Source organism: Neovison vison, chromosome 6 (genome assembly GCF_020171115.1).
Source record: "Neovison vison isolate M4711 chromosome 6, ASM_NN_V1, whole genome shotgun sequence".
Classification (NCBI taxonomy): domain Eukaryota; kingdom Metazoa; phylum Chordata; class Mammalia; order Carnivora; family Mustelidae; genus Neogale; species Neogale vison.
In genome coordinates, this window is record NC_058096.1 from 219,167,384 (window position 1) to 219,185,631 (window position 18,248).

General features: G+C 58.5%; 1 protein-coding gene across 4 annotated transcripts in view; it reads left to right on the top strand.

The window, feature by feature from the left end:
- Positions 1-17,101, top strand: part of CERS4 (ceramide synthase 4) — a 32,128-nt gene extending 15,027 nt beyond the window's left edge. For 3 of the 4 annotated variants that reach the window (XM_044254365.1, XM_044254363.1, XM_044254364.1), the window contains exons 2-11: positions 8,951-9,124; positions 12,033-12,150; positions 12,855-12,973; positions 13,071-13,128; positions 13,396-13,446; positions 13,778-13,870; positions 14,319-14,447; positions 14,718-14,824; positions 16,383-16,539; positions 16,646-17,101. In XM_044254365.1, coding sequence (XP_044110300.1) covers positions 8,952-9,124; positions 12,033-12,150; positions 12,855-12,973; positions 13,071-13,128; positions 13,396-13,446; positions 13,778-13,870; positions 14,319-14,447; positions 14,718-14,824; positions 16,383-16,539; positions 16,646-16,822 — 1,182 coding nt within the window. In that variant the 5' untranslated portion in view covers position 8,951 and the 3' untranslated portion in view covers positions 16,823-17,101. Of the gene's footprint in view, positions 1-3,700; positions 3,752-8,950; positions 9,125-12,032; positions 12,151-12,854; positions 12,974-13,070; positions 13,129-13,395; positions 13,447-13,777; positions 13,871-14,318; positions 14,448-14,717; positions 14,825-16,382; positions 16,540-16,645 lie in introns of those variants that run through there. The other variant, XM_044254362.1, reaches the window with a different exon arrangement.
- Positions 17,102-18,248: the final 1,147 nt, after the last annotated feature.

Here is an 18,248-nt window from a genome sequence, read left to right on the forward strand (position 1 = left end):
CCCGACGTGGGGCTCGATCCCAGAACCCTGGGATCATGACCTGAGCCGAAGGCAGAGGCTTTAACCCACTGAGCCACCCAAGCGCCCCTGTGGGGAAGGTTCTTGAGGAGACCTCTTAAGGAGGATATAGAATCTGAACCAGGTCTTGAAAGGCTAGTGGGAACCGGCCCCCTGAAGCAGGGGCAGGCATTTAGGGCAGAAGGCCGAGGGCGGATGCTAAGTCCTGGATGCTGGCGGCGGCGGTGGGGTGGGGGAGCTCATGGGTGTCCCAGCTGCTGGGCGGGGCCCTAGGAGGGAGCTGAGGCCATCAGAGTGGCCCACAGCCAACCCAAGGCAGCTGCAGTGATCCTCCTGGCCCCGCTGGTGGCTGTCTTCTCTGGGGGGTGGGGCCTTGCCAAGAGGGTGGCCAGCAGAGGTGCCCCTCACCTAAGCCCCCCGGGCCTGCCAAGGGGTGTAGCAGTTAAGAAATCATGTGCGGAGGGGCGCCTGGGTGGCGAAGTGGGTTAAGCCTCCAACTCTTGATTTGGGGCCGGGTTGTGATCTCAGGGTTGTGGGATCGAGCCCCGCGTCAAACTCAGCCCAGTGTCTGCTCGTCCTCCTCCCTTGCTGTTTCCCCCACATGCGCTCATCCTCTCTCTCTCTCAAGTAAATAAATAAAATCTTAAAAAAAAGAAAAGAAAAAGAAAAGAGAAGAGGGGTGCCTGGGTGGCTCAGTTGGTTAAGCCACTGCCTTTGGCTCAAGTCATCCGGGATCGAGTCCCACATCAGGCTTCCAGCTCCGCGGGGAGCCTGCTTCTCCCTCTGACCTTCTCCCCTCTCATGCTCTGTCTCACTCACTCTCTCTCTCTCTCAAATACATAAATAAGTAAAATCTTTGAAAAAAATTATATGCTGAGCAACTGGTTCGCTGAAAACACAGAGAGGGTGGGGGAGGGGCTTGAACCTGGAGACTGATTGACAGGCAGAGGCAGGCCCAGGGCGGCTGCACAGAGTCCCGTGAGCCCTGAGCCCACTGGTGGTACAGGGCAGCCCCCTCGCCACCCTGATGAGCTTCCGGTTCCAGCTCTCTCCCTTGCTGGCTAAATGGCCGGTAGCTTCTTGCTTTAAGCCTCCGGCTTCCCAGTTCTGAAATGGGGCAACAAGGAATCTCCTTTACTGGGATCCAGCTGACCTTGCCTGTTGAAACAGATGGTTTCTTTTTAAGTAGGCTCCACACCCAGTGCGGGGCTTGAACTCACAGCCCCAAGACCAAGGGTCACCCACTCTACCCACTGAGCCAACCAGGAGACCCAGTGGGGTTGGTTTTTTTTTTTCTTTTCTAGAAGATCTCACCACCTGCACTAAAGTCCTCACATCCACCCACCTGTCCATGTGTTTGCACTACTTCTACCCATTCATTCGTCTGCTTAGCACTTAGTTGGCACCCGATGTTGTGCGAGGCCCTAGCTTAGCATACTGCAGTGCCTAAAACAACATTCTAGCCTTCAGGAGTCTTATATCTTGGGTGAGGCAGAAAAACAAATAATAGATCAAATAGGACAAGAGGCTGAAGGAACAAAACAGGATGAGGAGATGGAATAATACACAGGCTTCTTTGGTAGTGATCTGAGAAGATTTCTCTGAGCTGAGATGTGAATAATGAGCGCTAGACACAGGGATGTGTAGGGGAACAGCATGTGCAAAGGCCCTTGGTTAAGAATGAGCTTGGTGAATTGAACACAGCACATGCAAAAGCCCTGGGGCAGGAATGAGCTTTTTGAGCTAGGTATGTATATGTAAAGGTCCTGGGGTAGGAATGAGCTTAGTGAATTAGAAGGCCAGCAAGCAGCCATTGCAAACAGTTGAGTTGGTGGGGTGTGGGAGGGTGTATCAACAGAACCAGAGTATGGAGGGCAGAAGTGTGTCGTCTTTTTTTTTCTTATTTTTAAAAATTATTTAAAATTTATTTAGAGAAAGAAGAGGGAAAGAGAGACTCTTAAGCAGGCCCCACGCCCAGCACAGAGCCTGACACAGGGCTTGATCTCACAACGCTGAGATCATTACCAGGGTGGAAATCAAGAGTCGGACACTCAACATACTGAGCCACCCAGGCGGCCTCAACAGTGTGTCTAAATCTGAGGGGTTGGGGTGGGAGGCAGAGTCCTGGACCTGGGGCCGGGCAGGGAACACCACCCGTAGGGATTCTGCTCAGAGAGGTCCACGGTGGAGGAGCCAAGGCCAGCCACAGGGGACAGCCGGGGCCCAGGGCGGGGGAGGCTGTGGCTGTCTCCACACCACCCCCACTTAGCACATCATGTGTTCCCTGCCTGGGCCTCCAGCCGCGGGAGTCAGGTGACCCCCGGCAGCAGGCCAGGCTGCAGGAGCCCTGAGGGGTGTGTGTGTGTGTGTGTGTGTGTGTGTGTGTGTGTGTATGTGTGTGTGTCCGTCCGTCGTCGCTGGGCAGCCCAGACATCTGGAGTCTGAATTGATTTCCTTTTTCACAACCCCGGGCAAGTCGTGCCTTTCCAGCCAGGTTTAAAATAAAACAAACCTTCTGTGCACAGCCCTGCTCTGCTGGCCAGTCCGGGTGGCGCTCAGGACTTCCAGGGAGGCAAGAAGGATGGAGTCAGCTCCCTCGGACTCTGAGAGGGGACAGGGATCCTCCGCTCATCCTCCCCTCCCGTACCAGCACAAAGCCCTAATCTCTCTCTCTCCCCTGGTCTGAGGATATATTTTTAGCCACTCGGAAGGATTATCAGAGTCTGGCTCCCAGGTGGCAGGGGCAGGGCTGGGAGTGAGGCCAAAGAGGCTTCAAGACACAGCGGCCTTGCTGGGAGACTGGGGGGCAGGACAGGGGTGATGGGGGCAGGGTAGGGGTGTGAGGGGTTGTAGGCTCAGGCTGGTTGGGCTGACCAGCCACTCCCTCACTCGGTGAGTCTCCAGATGACCCCTCAGTGGCCCTGGCTAAGCCCAGCCTGAGTTCATGAGCTACAGCTTGAAGGGAAAGCTGCAGAGGTCAGGGAGGTTCTGGGAAGAACCTTCCAGAATCTGCTGCAGGCCAGCACCCCACCTCCCCAGGCTGCCCCTCATCCCACCACCCCTCTCTGCTGCTAATAACATGCAGGTCAGTCCTACTTACCACTCACTCCACAGCCCCATGTGGAAAGGGTTCTTATTAGCCCATTTTACAGATGAGGAAACGGAGGCACAGAACAGCCTGCTTGGCTGCCTGAGGTTGCTTGCCTGGTGAATGGGTGAGCAGGAGTCACCTCGGTGTGGTACGGCCCCTGGCACACACAACAAACTGGAAAACAGGTGGTCTGGCTGTACCCATTTTTCAGATGGGGCCTCTGTATGGCAGAGTCACAGGAAATGAGCAGAGGAGCTGGGGCCCAAAGGAGAAAAAGGAAAATTGAGAAGTGCCACCCTGAGCCTCCTTCCTTCCCGTCCTCTGGGAAGGAGGGGTCTGTTGCGGGTCAGGTGGAGGAAAAAGAGAAGTCTGGGCCTTGCTGGTCATGAATGGTTAGTAACAGCCGCACATGAGTCCCTCCTGTGTGCTAGGAGGGGACAGACAGACAGACAGGTTGGAGAAGGGGTAGGGCTTCCAGGGCTGAGACCTCTGCAGTCAAGGTGGATCAGTCTGACGTGGACGCCGGAAAGGGCCAGGCTTGCTTCAGCTGAGGGGACTGGGGCTCCAGGCTGGTCACACATCCTTCCTTCTCCACCCCATGCTGTCGCCAGAGAGCCTCCGTGATGAGCTCCCAACCTCACAGTGAGTGAAGCAGGACTGGGGGAGTGTGCCTCAACTAAATCCAATCGGGAGCTACCTCCAGGAGGAAGCAACAAATGAACTGGGTTTTGAGGGATGCCTAGGAGTTTGCCAGACAGACAGGGAAGGTGTATAAGCCCTGTGGAGACCGTTTCATGTTCTCAGCACCCAGCATAAGGCAGTAAATATTCAGTGGGCATTCTAGGCAGAGGACAGCACTTGCAAAAGGGGCTGTGTGAAATCCTATGGTGTGGTGGGAGCCGAAAGTGTCAGGCAGTGAGTGGGGGGCTTGAGAAGCCCAGGACATCAGTGGAGGCCTGAGATTGGAAGATGCCCTTGGTCTTGTGTGTTCCCCCTTGTCTCTGAAGCTCATCACGACTTGCTGGTGGCACAGAGGCAGTGGGTCTTCATCTGGGCATCCTTGAGTGGGGGAAGCATATGGGGTAGGGGGCTGGGACTCCCGGGTATCTGCTTCAGCTCCGGCTGGCTGGGGGCTTTCCTGGGACTCCTTGCCTATTTGCATCTGCACTGGGCAGCAGAGGGAGGGAGGTCTGCTGAGAAAGTGGGAGGAGGCTAGAGGTACCATGCGGTAGATGTGGCTCCAGTTGGGAGGTGGGAATCCCAGGCTGGGCATGCGCCCTCAGGTGTGTGTGTGGGGGGGGTGCACCAGATCAAGCCAACCTTGCCTGTCAGTGCAGCTAGTTTCTTGTAGAGCAATCAACCGCCCAGGCAGAAGACTCTGTGCCCATCTGTCCCTTCTGTCTGGGCCATCTGAGCCTGCTGGGTCTAGACTAGCCGCTGTCACATACCCTTGACCGTTTGTCAGGCTGCTGCCGCTGCTCATCACCTCACTGACTGCCAGAGATGTCCCCAACACCACCATGGGGACTGCAGACTGCTCCTTCATCTCCGTCCCTCCCTGGGCTGGTCCATCCCTCCCCATGGACTTGAACGCCAGTCACATGCTGGTTCTGAGACCCAGACTCTCAGAATTTTTCTTTTTTCTGTATTTGACTTGTGATGTTATGATTTATAGTAAGAAAGAAATATTTGTTCTTTGTCTCCGGTCTCACACTGAACTCCTAAAACCCTGGGAATTTCCAGCGATGGGGGTGATCTAGGTGTCCTTTGTTAGGTTGACCTGGCCGACTTTGGGAAAGCCTCTGGGGCACCAGGGTGGGTGGGTTGGTTGTCAGGGAAGGCAAAGAGTGAAGAGAGAGAGAGTTAGAAATTTCGTGCGGGCCCCTCCCACCTCCAGGGGAGGGGAAGGGGCTGCAGGCTGACTCACTGGGCAGTGAGCAATGATTTAATCGAGCATGCCTTTGTAATGAAGCCTCCCCAGAAACCCAAAGGGCCAGGTTCAGACAGCTTCTTGGTTGGTGCGTGCATGGAAATTTGGGGAGAGTGATGCACGTGGAGGTGGGCCCCCCCCCTCCACCTTGCTGTCTACGTCTCTTCCATCGGGCTGTTCCTGAGTTGTGTCCTTGTCTAATGAACCGGTGACCTAGTAAGTAAAACGTCTTTCCGAGTTCCGTGAGCCACTTGAGTGAATTACTCAAAACCCCCAGGAGGGGGTCGGGGGGGCCTCTGGTTTACAGCCAGTTGGCCAGAAGCACAGGTGACAATTTCATGTAGACACACCTGGCGGCTGGAAGTGAGGGGACAGTCTCTGTAGGACTGAGCCCCTTACCCCATGGGATCTGACCCCACCTCCAGGTCCAGTGTCAGAACTGAGTTGAGTCGCATGGACAAGCCCACAAGGTGGGATTGGAATCAGAATGGTGGACTCTTAAAATGCAGGCATTTTCATTAGCAGGAGAAAAGGGCCCGCATCAGAGATGGATGACTCAGTGAATTTCCTCAACCAGAAGAGCACTGGCTCAGATCGGGAGACCGAACGTGCCAGCCTTAGGCAACCCCACAGGCACCCTCTGGTCACTGTCTGTCCCCAAGGCAGCTGCCTGTCCCGATGCCCAGCAGTGTGGTCACGGACTAATGCCCCCTAAAGACGCCCCGTCCTGATCCTGGAGCTTCGTGTGACAAAGGGGTCTAGAGGTTGCTGACGGTGTGGGGGCTGACCCCGGAGTCCCCGGTGACTCAGTGTCATCCCAGCGGCCTTTATAAGAGGGAGGCAGGAGGGTCAGAGAGAGAGAGATGTTGGCTTGGAAGACAAAGACGGGACCTTCATCCAGGGAGTGCAAGTGGTTTCTAGAAGCCAGAAAAGGCAGGAACGGATTCTTCCCCAGAGCTCCGAAGGAGCCCAGCCCTGCCCAACGTTGCACTCAGCCCTGCGAGACCCCATTTCAGACTCCTGAGCCCCAGAACCACGAGAGAACACATCTGCCACTGCGTTAGTGGTAACCTGTGACAGTGGCTGCGGGACACGGATGCCGCCATCCTCCGTCGGTTTTGCCTGCTGTTGAACTTGATAAAAATGGAATTCTGTGTGTGCGTCTCTGCCCCGCATCCGGCTCTCTGCTCAGCGGGAGCCTGCTTCCCCTTCTCTCTCTGCCTGCCTCTCTGCCTACTGGTGATCTCTCTCTCTCTGTCAAATAAATAAGTAAAATCTTAAATAAACAAACAGGGGCGCCTCGGTGGCTCAGTGGGTTAAAGCCTCTGCCTTCGGCTCAGGTCATGATCCCAGGGTCCTGGGATCAAGCCCCGAATCCGGCAGCCGGGAGCCTGCTTCCTCCTCTCTCTGCCTGCCTCTCTGCCTACTTGTGATCCCTATCTGTCAAATGAATAAATAAAATCTTTAAAAAACAAACAAACAAACAAACAAAGAAGTCTCTGGAAACCTGCCCCTCCTCTCCACCCCCTTCCAGTGCATAGCACCTCCTTCTGGCCTCCGAAAGGCCACTTCCCACGAGGCTGCCAACACCCCATGGCCTGTGTCCTTATCTAAAATAAAACCAAGGGCCACAGAACCCCCGGACATCACGGGTGGGAGTGGAAAATGGTACAGCCCCCCCCCCCGAAAACAGTTTGGCCGCTGCTTATGAAGTCAGATGGGCGGCTTCCCTGCGGTCCAGCCGTCCCAGCCCTCCGGGCTGACCCGGGAGATGTGTCTGCTCGTAATCGCTGTGTTCCTAATCACCCCAAATGGGAAGCATTCCAGTTGCCATCAACAAGCAGATGGCACATATCCACGATTTGGGGGCGGCGGGGGGGGAAGCTACCAGTAGATACTATGACACACGAATCTCAAAACGGTTCCCCAGAGCGAAAGAAGGCAGACAGGAAGATGGAGTGTGTGATTCCGTTTATAGGAAGTTCTAGCGCAGACAGGATGAATGCATGGTGGGAACGAAAGTCAGGAGCGAGGTTACCTTTAGCAGGAGGAGATGGAGGTTGACCACAGAGGGGCATGGAGAGCTTTGTGGAGGGAGGAGGGGAGTGTCCGTGGTTGGAGGCTGCGGTGGTTGGAGGCTGCGTCACGCGGCTGCCTGTATTTGTTTGAACTCGGCAACCATACGGTGAAAGATTTATGCATTTCGCTCTAGCAGATTTTACCTTGAAAGAAGAAAAAACCCATTAGCAAATACTGAAGCCTAGCTAATGATCTGCGTGCTGAAATATTTAGGGGTGATGCAGCTTGATGTCTGCTGCTTATTTTAAAATGCATCCAGAAAAATAAATGGCCTGATCTGGGGGGGTGGGGAGGGGGGAGGAGCGGGGAGGGGGGGTGGATGCACTCTCAGATATCTGATAGAGCAGATAGAGCAAACTGTGGGCGGCAGAATCTAGGGCTGGGGTGTAGGAGTTCACTGTAAATTCTTCCAACTTTTCTGTAGGTTTGAAATTTTTCATCACGAATGTTGGGGGAAGTTGTCCCAACTCCTCCCTGAAGCCCACAGGCCTGGCATGACCTGCCCCTGTCCCCTTCCCTCCCTTCCCCCCCTTCCCCCTTGCTCATTCTGCTCCAGGGGCCTCTTCCCCTAACACTCTCTGAGCTCAGTCCTGCCTCAGGGCCTTTGCACCTGCTGCTGCTTTCTCTGAAAGTCCCTCCCTATCACCAGTACTCTCCTCTGCGTAAACCCAGGCCCTTCTCATCTCTGGGTCTCTGCCTAGAAGGCATCTCCTTAGACTTTCATTGGTCACCTCGTTTAAAATCGTGGTACCCTGCTCATTTTCTACCAGGCCTATTCACACAGTCCTGTCTCATTTACGAATCTGTATACTTGTGTGTTGGCTTTCCCCCGTATGGGGACAGGAATATGTCTGCTTTTTTCCCTGATGTGTCCCTAACACCTAGCTGCACACTGGCATGAACAAGTCAATCAGAGAACACCTTGTGGATGGACAGACAGATGGACAGTCGGGCAGGCAGATGGATGGATGGATGGACGGACAGATGGGTAGATGGACAGATGGGCAGGCAGGTGGATGGATGAACATACGACTGGATGGACGGATAGATGGACGGTGGGTGGGTTGGTTGGTTGGTAGATGGATGGAGGGACAGGTGGATGGACAGACAGGTAGATCAGCAGGTAAGTTGGATGGATGGATGGACATAAGGATAAACAAACATCCCAAGCGGGGGCCAGTGTGGGGGTCCGGGCACTTGTCTTAAGATCTCGGGAAAGGGCAAAGCTGCTTGGGCGCCTCAAGATGGCTGTCGGAAAGCCTTCTTGGTGGAAGGAAAGCTCCCTTAATTGCGGCTCCAGTGATCAGGCAGGCACTGTCACGCACCAGGGACTCTTGCCCAGCCGCAGCCCAGCCTCACAGCCAGCAAGGCTGCTGACCTTCACACCCGGAAGGATGCTCAGGAAGGGAATTGCGGATTTCCTCAGCTTGTCACCTTTGGGCTGCCTTGGAGACCCCTTCCCACAATGGCGGGACACCTCCCGTGACACTGGAGAACTCGAGTTTATGACCCCAGTCAGCCAGTCCCTTGACTTCCGGCCACCTTTTTTTGCACCTGTGAAGTGCAGAGTACTAACTCTTTTCATGAGGTGTGTCTCCGGGACCAGCAGGCAGGGGCTGGGCTCCCAGGTGGGCTGCTGTCCCTGTATGACAAATGAACTTGGGATTCAGAGCCGGCAGGTCACTTGCCTGAGGGCACACAGCGCAAGTCCCTCTTTCACCCCGGTCGTCATAAAGTCAAGGTTGCGGGGCGTTGGGGCACAAGGGGGCGAGGCTGGGGTGGTGGGCCCTCCCGCACGCTGAGCTCCCATTAACGGGACCCTGTGCCCACAGGATGTTGTCCAGCCTCAGCGAATGGTTTTGGCAGGAGAGGCTGTGGCTGCCGCCCAACAACACGTGGGCTGCCCTAGAGGACCGGGATGGCCTGGTCTATCCTCACGCCCGGGACTTGCTGGCAGCCCTGCCCGTGGCGCTGGCCCTGGTGGTCATGCGCTTAGCCTTTGAGAGGTGAGTTTATGCCTCGCGGTGGTGCCTGGCCCTGTTGTCCTCCCCTGTGCACAGTGCTCACCCTGGCCAACTGTCCTGTGTTGTTTCGTCCTCATGTGACCTGGATAGAGCCTGGCTTGGAGCTGGCTTCCTGGCACCCCCCTTGCCCCTAGCTGCTACCACCCGCACTCCTCCAGCCTCTGAGGGCTGGTTCCCTGTCACCATGGCTGCTGCTCGGGTCTGGAGGCACCTGAATCTTTGGCAAACCTGGGGGGCGGGGGTGGGGGTGGGGGAGTGGGCCTGGAGAGCGCGTTCTTGCTTTGCTGACCACCTAAGGGTCTGCAGAGGCCAGTCAGTGAGCAAAGAAACTTTTTTTTTTTTTTAAGATTTTATTTATTTATTTGAGAGAAAGAGGGCACAAGGCAGGGGGGTCGGGCAGGGGGCCAGGGTATGGGGAGAAGCAGAGACTCCCCACTGAGCAGGAAGCCTGACGCAGTTGGGGGAGGGGGGCAGCACCATTCCAGGACCCTGAGATCATGACCTGAGCTGAAGGCAGATGCTTAACTGCTTACCCAGCCGAGCCACCCAGACTTGCTTCTCGCCACTCCCTCCTGCCTCTCTCCTATGGGCAGGGTGACCCTCCACCCCTCCTTCCTGGCTCCTAAGGCTTCCCTCCTCCCTTTGTAGCAAAGGAAGGAGCAAAAAGCACTGGTTTCCCCTTTTGTGCCCTAAACCACCCCACCCCACCCCCAATCTCTTGCAGCCTGCTGGTGCCCACGGCCCTGAGTGTTTGCCACCACCCGCCCCCCCCACAGGTTCCCAGCAACCTGGTTCCCAAACTCTGTAGATTTTCAGCCATTTCTCATGGGACCCAGACACTGCTTCAAACCGACTCTCTTCCTCTTTCCCTGGCTGTCTGTCTCCTGGGTGTGCGCATCTCTCTGGGGTCCTTTTCCTGGGTTACAGGTAGCCCCATCCTTCCCACCAACTCTGTAGTTACAGCTTTCAGACCTGTTCTGCCAGGCCCCTTTGCTGCCGGCACCCCCATGATCCAACCTCCCCCCCATGATCAGCTGCCTCCCCAAGATTCCCTCTCTGGCCTCCCGCCCCACGCCCTGCCCTCTGCAGGTCCACTACTCCCCATGTGGGCACCCGGCCTTTGCACTCTCTCCTCTGCAGTCCCTTCAAAGCTGGGTTGCAGAAATGCCCTCCAGGCCCCTCCGCCATCCCTTCCCCCCACCCTCCAGAGCCCTTATCCCCCTTCAACCCCCTCCTCCCCCTCCCCCCACTTTGGGTCCCTGGCTTTGCCCTCCCCTGATGACAGGGACTTGGGAGCATTCTACTTCTTGCTTTGTCTCTCCAGTCCAGGCTTCCTGGATATAGGCTGGACCCCAGGAGACCCAGGGAATACCCACAGAAGTTGTATTTATGTAACAGATACCCTCTGAGCGTCTACTGTGTGCCCATCATTGCTCTGAGCAGCTTATGCATCCTAAGGCAGCCCTTAGCGCAACCCCGTGAGGCGGCACTATTGCGCTCCCCATTCTACAGAATAGGAAATGGAGGCACAGAGGTTGAGGGACCAACCTGTGGTCACCCAGAGGGAGAGTCATCTGGGACTGAGGCCTTTGCCTAAGGGGTTCTAAGAGGCTCAAGTCAGCGGGGCTCCCCACCTTTCCTGCAGGGCAGGGACGACAGGAGACCTGCCCCAATTCACACTACTGGAGCGTGGAGTGAGCCGTTGTTTATTTAACTGATGGCCTCATCAGACGAAGGTGGGGTGTGTTCACATCCCAGAGGTGTCCTTTTAAAGGGCCATGGGGATGGGATAGCTTTGGTGAAGTTTGGAATATAGGGCAGGTTCAGTGGGGGTGGGGTCGGGAGCCAAGAAAGAATTCTTGAGACCTGTTTGGTGCAAAACGGTGGTTTATTAAAGCTCCGGGGACAGGCGCTGGAGGCCGAAAGCTGCTGCGCTGGGGTTGTGAGGGATTAGGTACCAGGGGTTAGGGAGGTAAGGACCTAGGAGATTTCAAAAGAGCTTTCCTATGCTAAAAAGGACCTTTGAGATACCAAAGGGCTTGCCATTGTCAGGTTCAGGAGGTTGTTTTCCCCACCGTTAAGATAGTTGGGAGATTCTTGGAAGAACAGCACACACGAGTCCCACCCAGGACTGGGGGTGGGGGGAGGCCGCAGGGTGACAGCTTCTGCTTTGTCCTCAGCCAGCCTTCTGTCCCCTCATCAGCTTTTCCAAGGTCGAAGGCAGAGGTTTTCGCCATTTTTAAAGTCAATGCTGGGCTCGTCTGCTCCTCCCTGGCCGGGCAGCCCTGGGCATCGCTCTGACCTGTCTGAGCCCCCGTTTGCCCATCAGGACAGTGGGGACTCTGACAGTAGAGTCAGACGAGCCGCAGCTGATGCGGATTTGTACCCATGCTCGGCACTCAAGAAATGACAGCCCCCTCCTCCCCCACGTCCTGTCACTGTTGCGCTGGAAGGAGTTCCTTGCTGAGCTGCACTGAGCCTCAGTTTCCCCAAATGCAGGGTGATGGTTGGTGGGTATGAAGTGCTGGGGGACACCCCCCCCTTGTGGGACATGTGGTGACGGGCCAGGGACCAGGGACCTCTGCCTGTCTACACCGCTCCTGCCTGTGGGGACCCCTGAGCCAGGCAGGGGACAGACAGGGACCCAGACCATGACACAGGCAGTGAGGAGGCCCTTCTTCCTGATGGGGACTGTGTGAAGCTACCTGAGACCCCACAAGTTAACCTTCACACCCCCACCCTGAAGACCGGCCACCCAACTGCCTTTTCTTAGGTTTGGTCCCAGTGCAGTGGCCGGGCTACCCCTCCGGGCTCCCAGCATGTGACCCGGCCCCTCTGAGCCTCAGTTTCCCCACCTGGATTGACAGGCTCTTGTCTCCCCTGCACCCAGATTTGTTGGCCTGCCCCTGGGCCGGCTGCTCGGTGTGCGCGATCAGACCAGGAGGCCGGCGAAGCCCAATGCCACTCTGGAGAAGTACTTCCTCACAGAAGGGTGGAAACCCAAGGAGGTGAGAGCCCCCCTTTTGCCCCCCTCCATCCCCTTCGGCCAGCCCAGGCCCCCTTGTGGGCGGGGCCTGGGGAATGGGATGTGGCCCTATTGCCAGGAACAGGGAAGTCCAGGGCGGCCTCTGCACACCCACAGTGCTCCTACCCCCAGGCCACCAGCCAGCCCCCCCCCCCCTGCCCATCCCCGTCCCAGTGGGCAGATCCTGCGACTGCGGGGCTGGGGGGCTGGGAGCGGTTGGGGGGGGGGCTGGTATCTCCTGAGCTGGTGAGGAGAGGAAGACCTGACTGACTGATGGGGTTGGGGGGAGACGACAGCAGGCCTGTGACACCTCCCCATTCCCGTCTGTCCTGTGCTCTGGCTGTCCCTATGCAGGACTCTCCTCCTCCCTGGCTACCCTCTCTCGACAGGTAGGGGTGGGAGGCGAGGTCTCAACTGCCTGCCTGGGGTCGGACTTTTCTGGAAGGGTAGAGGAAAACCTGTACTCCACCGCCGCCCCCTTTCTTAGTCACGGTCCCTATCAGCCACCTGTCTCTCCTGTGAGCAGGGCTGGCTTGTATACGGCCTGTTTTGGGGGGGCCGCCTCCATGCCTACAGGCAAGGTCTGGGGGAGCAGGGGAAGGGGTAACGCGGCCAGGTCTCATCTGTCCTGGGACAGGGACAGGAAGGAAGCCACCTCTGTGACCTCCCCCAATCACCCCTCCCCAGCACCAGATGGCGGTCCTCGCGGCCCAGTGCGGCCTCACGCTGCCACAGATCCAGCGCTGGTTCCGGAGGCGCCGGAACCAGGACCGGCCCTCCCTGAGCAAGAAGTTCTGCGAGGCCAGGTGAGCCCGGGGCTGGGGGGAAGCGGGGGGCGCTGGGGGTACAGGGGGAAGCGGGCGCCTCCGGTGGCTGCCTCACGGGCTCCCTCCCCACCTGCAGCTGGAGGTTCAGCTTCTACTTCTGCTCCTTCTTCGGAGGCTTGTCGGTCCTCTACCACGTGAGTGCGCCGATGCACTGGGCCCGGACTGGGGGGTGTGGAGGGGTGCGGGCAGAGGGGGGAGCCCGTGCAAAAGCACAGGGAGGGGAGAGCACTGGGAGCGGGCGCGGCGGACATCCACGTGCCCCGGAGGACACGCCGTGCCCGGGAACTGGGGGTCCAGAAGGAGAGCCAGCGGCCCTGGGGATACCCCACCCACCCACCCCCGGGGTAGAGGGCTGGGCAACCTCTGATCTCTGGGCAGCCTCAGACTCCGTGTCCCTGCAGGAGTCATGGCTGTGGGCACCGGTCATGTGCTGGGACAATTACCCAAATCAGGTGAGTGGCAGGGAGAGCCCGGAGGCTGGTGGGGGCTTGGGGTGGTCAGAGTTCCTTCAGCCACAGCCGGGAGAGCCGAACCCAGATATGACACGGCTCCCCTCCGGGTTCCGATCTATATTTTTGCCTCCCCTTTGGGATGGCTAGGGGCCAGACTCCGGGAAACTGGGAGCGGGAGATGCCGCAAAACCACCGCCCTTGCCTACCTCTGGGGACAGGGATCTTACTCCTTCTTCACTCATTGGGATTCAAGGGTCCTGGTTCTGAGCAATGGAGGAGGGCCCTGGGGAGCCTCCACCCCCACAGCTAACGTTGGCCGACACCCCCGCAGCCCTTGCAACCGGCCCTGTACTACTGGTACCTCCTGGAGCTGAGTTTCTACGTCTCACTGCTGATCACGCTGCCCTTTGATGTCAGACGCAAGGTGAGGCCTGGCTGGGAAGTGATGCGGGAAGAGGGGAAACGGACCCAGTCTTGCATAGAGTGGGATGGCCTCACCACCTACCCTGAGACCCCCTGGTGCCTCGGGTGGGAGACCCAGAGTCCACAAGGTACAGACGCCAGAGGCGCCTGGGTGGCTCAGTCTTTACACGTCCGTCTGCGGCTCAGGTCATGATCCCAGGATCCCGGGACTGAGCCCCGCATCAGGCTCCCTGCTCTTGGGGAGGCCTGCTTCTCCCTCTCCCACTCCCCCTGCTTGTGTTCCCTCTCTCGCTGTGTCTTTCTGTCAAACAAATAAATAAAAGCTTTTTTTAAAAAAAGTACAGACGCCAGCCAACCAGCTCCCTGCGAGGGCCTCCACCCATCCCGGCGGGTGTCCCCCCCCCACACCACCCAGCCTCATCCCTGCCGTGACCCCCTGTCTCCCGCAGGATTTCAAGGAGCAGGTGACACACCACTTCGTGACCATCCTGCTGATCTCGTTCTCCTACAGCTCGAACCTGCTGCGCATCGGCTCTCTCGTGCTGCTGCTGCATGACGCGTCGGACTACCTCCTGGAGGTGGACCTGGCCCAGCCCGACCCTCCTCTCCCACCTCCCGGCAACTCCCTCCCCCAACACCCTAGCCCTTCGTGAGGCCACGCCCCCGGCCGCGAGGCCACGCCCCCTCATGGCTTGCGGGGGGGGGGGGGGGGGCGGTGGAAATGAAGGTTCTCAACGCTACACAGTTCCTGGAGAGGAGGCCCTGCCCTTTCCCAGTGCCCTGCTTCTCACCTACTTTCCTGTCGCCACCATTGGCCTGAGGCCGGTTCTCTCTGTTGCCCTCCGCAGGCTGGCAAGATGTTCAATTACACGCACTGGCGGAAAGTGTGCGACACCCTCTTCATCATCTTCTCCTTGGTCTTCTTCTATACTCGCCTCGTGCTCTTCCCTACGCAGTGAGCACGCCGTTGGGGGAGCAGGGAGGGAGGGCATGTCTGAGATCCAGGCCTGCCTCCCTCTGGGTTTCCTGACCCATGGACTTGGGGGTGTGGGCTGGATGGCTTCCAGGAGAAGGCAAGGAAAGGTGTTCCTGGAACTGGGCACAGCATGTGCAAAGACCCCGTGGTAGGAGAGACAGAAGTCTGGACTCAGTCATTCCCCTCTGTGCCTGGAACATGGAGCAGGAGGCAGGGTTGGGCACCCACTCACTAAAGTCTGCCCAGTCTGTTTGCTGATTAGGGAGCAAGGTGAAGATACCTGCTCAGGTGGGGCTAATGTGTGGGGGGGGTGGGGGGGCTATAGTAAATAAGGCAAACAAGTAGAATCTAAAGCATGAGAGAATGACTTGCTAAAGAGAAAATGAGGTTGAGAAGGACACAGGGAGTGTGTTGGTAGTTGGAATTAGGCTGGTCAGGGGAAAGGCAGCATTCATAGGGAAGGACTGGAGGGAGAGAACTTAAGACCGATCGTATGGGAAGAGTGGTCCAAGCAGCAGGCACAGCATGTGCAAAGGCCCCAGGGCAGAACTGGGCCTGGTGTGGAGGTATGGCAAGGGGGCCCCTGTGCGTGGAGCAGAGTGAGTGAGGAGGAGAGAGGGAGGAGGGGACAGGGCAGGTCATTTGGGGCTTTGGGGTTCTCGGGGAGGACTTGGACTTTTACCCCAATGACGAGGGAGCCCTGGAGGTTTGTGGGCAGAGGAGGGACATACCCACGGGCTCACAGGCGCCTTCTGGTGGCTGCTGGGGAATAGCTGATGAGAGGCCTGAACAGGAACTGTGGGGGCCCAGGGAGGTCCAGCGGAGGGGACTGTGCTGGCCCAGGTGAGCCATGGTGGGGCTGGACCAGTGCAGGTGACAGAGGTGGGTACAGTCAGAGTCACTCGAGGCTCATGAAATGGGTATGAGGTCGGAGTTGCTGCTTGAGGAACAGGTGCACAGCTGTGGCTGTGCTGGTTTGCAGGGTCTGGGGGGGGGGGACTTAGAAATGTCATGGAGAAGGCATGAGCACACCAGCCTGGGCTTCTGGACAGAGATGTACATGTCCAGAGTTTGTAGCCACAAGACTGGAGGAGGTCACTGGGTGACCTGGAGCCCTCGATACTTGCAGGTCGGGGGAGCCTGTGGAGGAAACAGAGGGGTGTGGGTCCCTGAAGGCCCAGAAAGAGAGAGCCAGCTGCCAGAGCAAGGCTGGCTCATGGTGGCCCCACAGCCAAGCCAGGGGGCAGGGCAGGGCAGAAGCTCACTGCCTGGGGGACCGGGGTGGGGGAGGGAGCAGCTGGGCCTCCCTTAGTAGCATCCCCTTGGGGTTCATGTGTGTTCTGACAAGTTAATATGACCAGGCACAAGAAGGGCACTTAAACGCCCAGCTAAAGAACATCACTTTCTCCGGGGGAGGGGGGGCAGCAGAGGGAGCTATGGAAGGTTGTAGAGCAAGGAGGGTCACACAAGTTAGAGGTCCCAAGGACTGGGGGCCTTGGTGGCGGCTGAAGCCCGTCTCCCCACTCCCCTGCTGTAGGATCCTCTACACCACCTACTACGAGTCCATCGCCAAGTGGGGCCCCTTCTTCGGCTACTACTTCTTCAACGTCCTCCTGGTGATGCTGCAGCTGCTGCACGTGTTCTGGTCGTGCCTCATCCTCCGCATGATCTACAGCTTCATGAAGAAAGGCCGGGTAGGGCCAGGGTAGGGCAGGGTGGGCGGGGGCCGGGGGCTGCCTGTGGGTGCCTCCCTGCAGCCCCCGGCCCAAGCCTCATGCCCCACCCCGCCCCGCCCCGCAGATGGAGAAGGACGTGCGCAGCGACGTGGAGGAGTCGGATTCCAGCGACGGGGAGGCGGTCCCCGAGCACCTGCCGGTGAAGAACGGCACGGCTGCCAGGCCCGGGGCGGCCCCGACCGACGGCCCTCGGAGCCGGACGGCTGGGCGGCTGGCCAACGGGCACACGCCGGCCACATAGCTCGCAGAGGCTGGGCCTTGAGGGCCGCCCCTAGTGCCCCATAGCTGGGATTTGGCTGGGGGCGGCTGGACTGGTGGCCCTGGGGCCAGCTCTGGAGACTGGGACGGCCCTCCCCCGGGGGGAGGGGAGAGGGCTAATGATCTGTCTCCAGCCCCTCCCTTCTGCCTGCCCTGCCCTTCCCTTCCCTTCCCTTGGGCAACTGGACAGAGCCCGGGAGGGTGGGCAGCTGCGGAGGGCCCAGCTCCAGGCTGAAAGGGACCCAATAAAACTTGAATGGAACCACCTTCTCTGAGAGCTTATGTCCCTGTTAAGAGTCCCTGGTCCATCCCCAGAGGCCTTAAGGGGACTCTAATTACCCTACTGATGAGACACTCACCTTCACCCCAAAACGCGCACCCCCAGGGGACTCACCGTTCTTCACCGGCAGTGTGTGGGGACGCCCCCCACCCAAGGTGAGTCCCTGGCTCCCAGCCAGCACTGTAGCCAAGGCACCTTCTACCGCCACAGGGCAGCCCGAGGCCCGAGGCTCACAGCCCCAGCTTACTGGTGAGAAGGTACTGGGCTCACGCAAGTGAGAGGCTGGGCGGCCCCTGCTCAAGGCTGGCAGAGTTCCAGGGCCTTCCTGGGGACAGTGAAATCAGGCCCAGGGGCTGAGGTCCTGTGGACCTCCCCAGGTTCAGCCTGGGTAAGGTCGCCCCCTCTGCAGGAGCTCTGCGGGAAAGGAAGGCGTTGAGGGTCCAGGAATCACGCGACAGCCCCACACCCCACCCAAGGCCACTGAAGAGGAGGCCTGGGAGCCAGAGGTGGCAGAGGACAGGGACCCTGGGGAGAGGAAGTGTGTTAGAGGACATCATTGAGGGTGAGAAAGAAAGGACAGTAGAGGAGCGGGGGGGGGGGGGGGGGGGGGGGGAGGAAGAGGAGGGGGGGAGCAGGAGAAGACGGGGGAGGGGTGCGGATCAGGTCGCACTGCTCCGCTCAGCAAAGGGGAGGAGAAAGGCCCTGCTTTGTGGCGGCCCCCCCCCCCAGACACCGGGAAGAGGGACTGGCAGGACAGGGAAAGGGGAGCCACGAGGAGCTGCAGGCAGCGTGGGTGGGGGCGAGCACCCAGGAGGAAGGAAAGGAGAGACCCTGAGGGCTCAGCCAGGGTGAGTGGGGCTGGGGACCGGGACCGGGACCGGGAGCTGGAGGCTGAGACGTTCCCGAGGAGATGGAAAGACCTGGAGGGAAGAGAAAGGACCAGAGCAGGTGTTACCAGAAAGGAAGGTGGAAAGTGAAACACGGTGAGAAAGAGAAGCGGGGGCGCCTGGGTGGCTCAGTTGGTGAAGTGTCCTGGGATCGAGTCCTGCCCCGGGCTCCCTGCTCAGTGGGAGCCTGTTCCTCTCCTGCTCCCCCTGCTTGTGCTCTCCCTCTCTCTGCCAAACAAATA